Source organism: Dermacentor silvarum, chromosome 9 (assembly GCF_013339745.2).
Source record: "Dermacentor silvarum isolate Dsil-2018 chromosome 9, BIME_Dsil_1.4, whole genome shotgun sequence".
In the NCBI taxonomy this organism is placed as follows: domain Eukaryota; kingdom Metazoa; phylum Arthropoda; class Arachnida; order Ixodida; family Ixodidae; genus Dermacentor; species Dermacentor silvarum.
In genome coordinates this window covers 99,371,265-99,377,264 of record NC_051162.1, presented here as the reverse complement: position 1 = coordinate 99,377,264, position 6,000 = coordinate 99,371,265, and the positions used below count along the sequence as shown (strand labels likewise).

Sequence of the window (6,000 nt, the reverse complement as noted above, 5' to 3'; positions counted from 1 at the left end):
CCAAGTGTGGTGGTTTGTGTTCTAGGTCACCCGCCATCTTCACGCCTAGCCTGCGCCCTGAAGCTTTGTTTAGGTCACCGGCTTGTGCCCACTGTCCGCCACCAGCTCGCAGGCGGAGCAGCCGGGCGCTCCTATCCTAACCATCCCAACATCGCAACCCGCACCTGAACCAAACATTGATTCGTTTTTCCTCATACAAATACATTTATGCACGCGTGTCATTTTAGAGGAAGCCATATTACGTTAAGAGACACTAGGGAGACAAAACCTGAGGGAATATAATATATTTTATTGAAAAAGAAGGTCAAGATGAGGAAAATTGCATTTAAGGAAAATGTTATATGTAGAAGTTCTGTACCTGGCTCCAGATATATCTTACTGCTGTTTTTTGCAGAACTAGAAGCGTAATAATGTTTTTTAGATGTGGTTGCGCATATCAGATGACAGTTTTGATATGGCATTGAAATATGGAAATCAACCACTGTCTATTGAAATTAAGAAAAAATATTATTCAGGCCCTTTGCATACCAAAAGCCACGATATTAAAATGAAGCACGCGGCAGTAGGGGTTTCCGGATTAATTGACAACTTGGGGTTCCTTAACGTGCACCCAATACAACATACACGGGTGTTTTTGCCGCTCGCCCCCATCGAAATTGGCCGCCGTGGCTTGGCTTTGGTCCTGCGCCCTCGAACGTAGCAGCGCAACACCAAAGCCACTGCCCCATCACACCAGCTCATTGAATTGAACCACTGCCATATCCTTTTTCTTCAGAATGAAATCACCGTAAACGTATACAGCTAGTTGTGTGAACAGGCTAGTTGATAACACATTGTAAAGCACAGCCCACCATCGGAGGAGAAATGGTTGCAGCAGTTGCCGGATTGCTTGACACCTCTGCACGATGGTATGCTGCTTTGACATTGGGTAAGAGTTAACCAGAGCATGGTGTGGCGCCTTCTCTTTCAAGTCTCATCTTTGTTTTTTTAGGAAGTCGACTGCAGTGACAATATTGTCTACTTAAACACATGCAATATAGAATTGAAACTCCACCCAATTTATTAACCTTATATATCCGAAACAAAACAGCTACTAATTTTTGGAGAACCGTATATACGACACCAAGTGCTTGTCTTTAAACTGATGTACAACCAAACAAATTTCTCGGGCAGCAGACGTGTATTTGAGAGTTGTTTCCATTTTTGGTAGGTGCGTTTTCAGAAAGTGGGCAAATGCAACTCGTTCAGGTAAACAAGAGAACCTATTGAAATCTTACTCCACCTAATATACAAATGACTTACGATTTTTTCAAGCCTGATTGAAACGCAAATACTTACAAGTACCCATTTCGCGTGGCACTAATTAAAAATTAAGCTTTATATCGCACAACAATTTGAACCCTTTTTATTGCTATTCCAGCTTCAGATGTACTTCAAGAATCAGTCTATATTGGTGAATATCACGGTTGAAAGCGTTAGCGAGGTAAGTTGATCAGAAGAATACAATGACTTTGAAACTTCTTTTTCAAATGAAATCGAAAGACGGTATTTTGCTTGTCATGCACTAGCGTATAACTAGGCTGATGCAGAGACTAAGGCAGGCCCATTTTGAAGATATTACCAAGTTTACGTTTTTTGCAACTTGTTTCTTTTGAAGAGTACCCCAAACCCTACACTTGAAGCAAGGAAGATGCAGAACGACTGTACAAGTGCTTCAAACTATTAGCACTGCAATGCTGCTTATTATTTGATTTTCTGAAGTTTTATATCAGGGGACAATTTCCTCGGTTTACTTGTGCGATTGCTTCATTTCAAGCCTTATTTCCCGCCTTGATAATGAGAGCTTCGTCAAGGGTGTAATAGCATCGTCAGTACGCACGCTCACCGCTTTAGCCATCCTTGTCGCATGGGTCATTTCACGCAAAATCAGCCAGCGTTTTTTTTTTTTTACCGTCACCAATATAGTTGAAAAACAATTCAACTTTTTTTAACATTTCAGTATTTCTAGTGCTTTTGCGACCGACAAAAGCGAGCGAAATTCGAAAGATTGAACTTTCTGTGAACGCAGAAAAATTGAGAAAGCACAAATTGATACAAAATGTTAACCTGGTTAACAAAGCATCACCCAAAATATTTGAAGCTTTGAAGGTTCAGTAGATCACGTAAAAAAATTCGAAAGTAATTTTTTTTGCCAAGAACTTCAAGTTAACGGTCAAACTTTGCTTTGGTAGTCGGCCTAAATACTCGTATGTCCGTGATACATGATTAGATAGCGCTACGGGGCTGCTCTGCATGTGAGAAGTCACAAGAACGCATTGTTTCATCAATGCGCAAGATGTTTTCGAATGTTCATACGAGGGTTGCATAGACAGCATAAATATAGGAAGTCTTGCCGTCTAGCAAGGACAAATGTTTCATAAAATTAAGAGTAATACGAAAATACGAGCGGAGGCCGAGGAAGCTGCGAGCATTGTGGACAGACTGCTGAACTGGGAAATCCACAACAGCCCGAATTTTGTCGCGGTCGGGGCTGGCACCTGTAGCGTCAACAAGGTAACCAAGGTCAGTAATTTCACGTTGGCCAAAATTGCACTTGAAGAGTATAGCTGAAGGCCACCTCTCCGGAACACATTGAGAACCGCTGAAAGGCGTTGCAAGTGACTTTATGATGTCGAATAAAATACAACGACGTCGTTAAGGTACCATAGGCAAGTTGATTATTGGAAACCATGAAGAAGGAAGTCCATCACGCGTTCGAATATCGCGGCCAAATTTCAATAATGGTTTTAAGTTGATAGAGACCGTCTGGTGTTACAAAAGCGGTCTTCTCCCGATAATTGTCGTCCACAGCGATTTGCCAATATCCCGAACGGAGGTAGATGGAGGGGAAGTAATACGCGCCGCAAAGACAATCCAGCAGACCGTTCATTCGTGGCAGAAGGTATACATCATTTTAGTGACCTTGTTCAGATGGCGAGAGTTCATGCAGAAGTACCACGAGTTATTCTTCTTTTGTACAAGGACGACCGGGGCAAGGACTACAAAAAGGTCCAATGACGTCCTTTGCGAGAATCTTGTCCACCTCTTTCTGAATGACGTGGTATTCAGTCGTCAACATTCGATAAAGAGGCCGAATAATTGGGATAGCATCACCAGTGTGGATACAGTGTTTTATGATAGAGGTTCGGCCTAACGGTCTTTCATCAGCGTCAAAGATGTGCCGATATGACGTCACCATGTGGCGTAGATCCTGAGATTGAGAGAGAGAAGATGAGCTGCTATCATCTTATTGTAGTTATCGACAGGCCGTGATGAAGTCTTGTCGCAAGCAAATGGCAAAGGGGCATCGGAATCCATAGCATAGGGAGTGTGCACTTTAAGGGCAGACACACTAGCCAGTTTGATGCCTTGAGGTAACACCCTTCGTATGGCTTAAAGTTCAGAAGATCGACGTACGCGCGGTTGTCAGCAAGCGTCACAACTGCGTGAGGCACAGCGAGGTTGAATGTCAGGATAACGTCTACATTCGGTGATTGCACATAGTCAGTGTCCGTCACCGGAAGAATGGGCGACAGAATAAGTTTGTTCAAGCTTCAAGTATGAGACGAAAAAACTCGACGGAAGACAACTTCACGAGCACTTTATCGGTGATATCAGTGAACAGAAGTTCCAACTGTAAGATACCAGTGGCACCATCAATCAAAGCAGATTGGGAAGACAGGAAATCATGATCAAGAATTATAATATACGGGCACTGGTCAATGACGACGAACAGAACTGTCACGTGGTGTCCAGCTATGCTCACACGAGCGCTACACATTCGTTTGACGGGAGGTGTACTGCCATCGCTGACTCGTATGACACAAGAAATACCAGGCGTCAGCACTTGGCGGAGAAAAAGACGAAGGTGGGAACTCATTACCGATATATATGCACCGGTTTCAATCAGCGCCGATAGATTCACACCATCTATGGGAACGTCGACAAGGTTCTGTGTTGTGGGCACAGTCAAGGGAAGATTTTCGGGATCAGCAGGCACTGCAGCGGCACCTCCGGATGCTGCCTTCCTTAGTTTTCTGAGGAGAGGTGAGCAGAAAAATTGGGCGATGAGGACCAGCGAAGCAGTGGTTAGAGATCTGCTCGTATACTCCGGGCACGAAAGTTGACGTCACTGCTATGAATAGGAGGGTTTTTCCTAAATAGCTACGGTCTTGACTCCTGAAGAAAAGCTGTGACGACAAATGCGGTCAGTTGCAGCACTGGCGGGAGATGTGGTCCATCAGTCTGCAGTTGAATGAGATACGCCTGCTATCGCGTGTGCGCCACTTGGTTGGGTCGCGACATTGGTAATAAGTGCGTTGGGGCCGAATGTACGAATAGGGCTGACGTATTTGAGGTTGAGAACAGAGACGGGTTTATACCAGAAACCGCTATGTCTTGGCGCACGACGGCTTGAATAAGCGGAGTGGTTGATTAAGGTTATTTGTTGTTGCGGCATTCAAAAGCACTGAGAGAAGCGGTCTCAATCTTGCATCGGACGATGCGCATCATGTTTTTGATTGAAGAGAATTGACCTGGCAGGGGAGGTCCTCGGAAGACGAACAAGTGGTGATGTTACGTAATGCGACAAATGTCTGCTGTATTCGACAACTCTTCGCTTCTTTAAACCATCGGCACTCTCAATGATTTCAATGACTGTAGCACAATCCTTTTATACGAGCAAATGAGAACTGTCGTCAGCTATTCGTTTTATTACGTGGCCAACGTTTCCGATTCTAACATCTGGTCATCAACCTTTAGCCAATATGCCAAGATATTCTGGATGTTGACGATGTGCGGTTCGATAGACGTTTGCGCATGACCGGCGAGTTGTGGCTTCGCGATGTGCTGACGACCGTCCGCTTTACCGGACTTGTATCGAAGCTTTTGTTTGCAGAAGTCCCAGCTCGTAATTTCCGCTTCACGCGTTTCGTACCACACACGCGGTGTGTCTTGTCAACAGAATATCATATTTGCAAGCATGAACGTCAGATGCCAGCGCTTGTGAGCAATTATGCGTTCATACCAGTTCAGTAATCCTCGACAATGACGCTGCCGTTTGCAGAAAACCTACCAGAATCACGAAGCTGCGCCAAGATGCAGCCGGAGGTGATGCAGGTGGATCAGTCGGCATTGCTTGGGGTCGTACGAGAAGTCTACTACGGAGTTCTGTGTTGCGATGGTGAAACCCCGCACTTCAACGAAAAATGTAGGAAAGGAGGAAGGAGACGACATACATTTACAAGGATTATTTACAGCGGCACGCAATATGGCTAGTCCACGCACAAACATAGGCGCGTCTTCATCGTTGTCATTTCGTCGCGCACTTGTGGGCATCGCTCAGTGGCTGTCTCGTGACAACATGTTTGCCCATTCGAGCAGGAGTTATCGCGTTCGAGAGTAGCTATACGTTACCAAACTCCAACTGGCCGTTGCTCGTCAGTACTTGTAGGGCTTACAATCGTAATACTTGTTGCAGAAATGTCACGCTCGCTCGGCTAGGACCCCCCCCCTGCGTTCATGACGTACTGTTCACAAATGGCGTGGATAGACTCGGGCATCAAGACACACACGATATTCCGCCCCTTGACGACGAGAGAACGTTTCCACCTCCATGGAAAGTACATGCACTGTATACTGAGGCAAGCGCAAGAACCCTACATGTGTGGAGCACCTAGCCATCTGCGAGGGCGGTGGGCTTCAGCGGCGCAGGGCAGTCTCGCGTGCCACCCGTAGCGGGGCATTTATTTACTATAAAGCTCAAACTAACTTTGCAATACAAACGGGTCTACTACGATTAGGGAGCAAGCATGATTGGAAAATTGAATGGTAAGGCACTCACTAGCTGCACGAAGAGTTAAGCATGTAAGATTTCTAATGCGTGTACAAATTCCCCTTGTGCATTTGGTTAAGTCATTCCTGTAGCCTAGTATGCCTACACAATCCGTAGCAAGCACAACA

General features: G+C 45.2%; 1 protein-coding gene across 1 annotated transcript in view; it reads left to right on the top strand.

The window, feature by feature from the left end:
* LOC119463772 (uncharacterized) overlaps window positions 1-6,000 on the top strand; it is a 114,926-nt gene that overhangs the window by 87,134 nt on the left and 21,792 nt on the right. Inside the window, exon 4 of the mRNA XM_037724597.2 lies at window positions 1,421-1,483. Within this exon, the coding sequence (XP_037580525.2) occupies window positions 1,421-1,483 (63 nt within the window). The remainder of the gene's footprint in view (window positions 1-1,420; window positions 1,484-6,000) is intronic.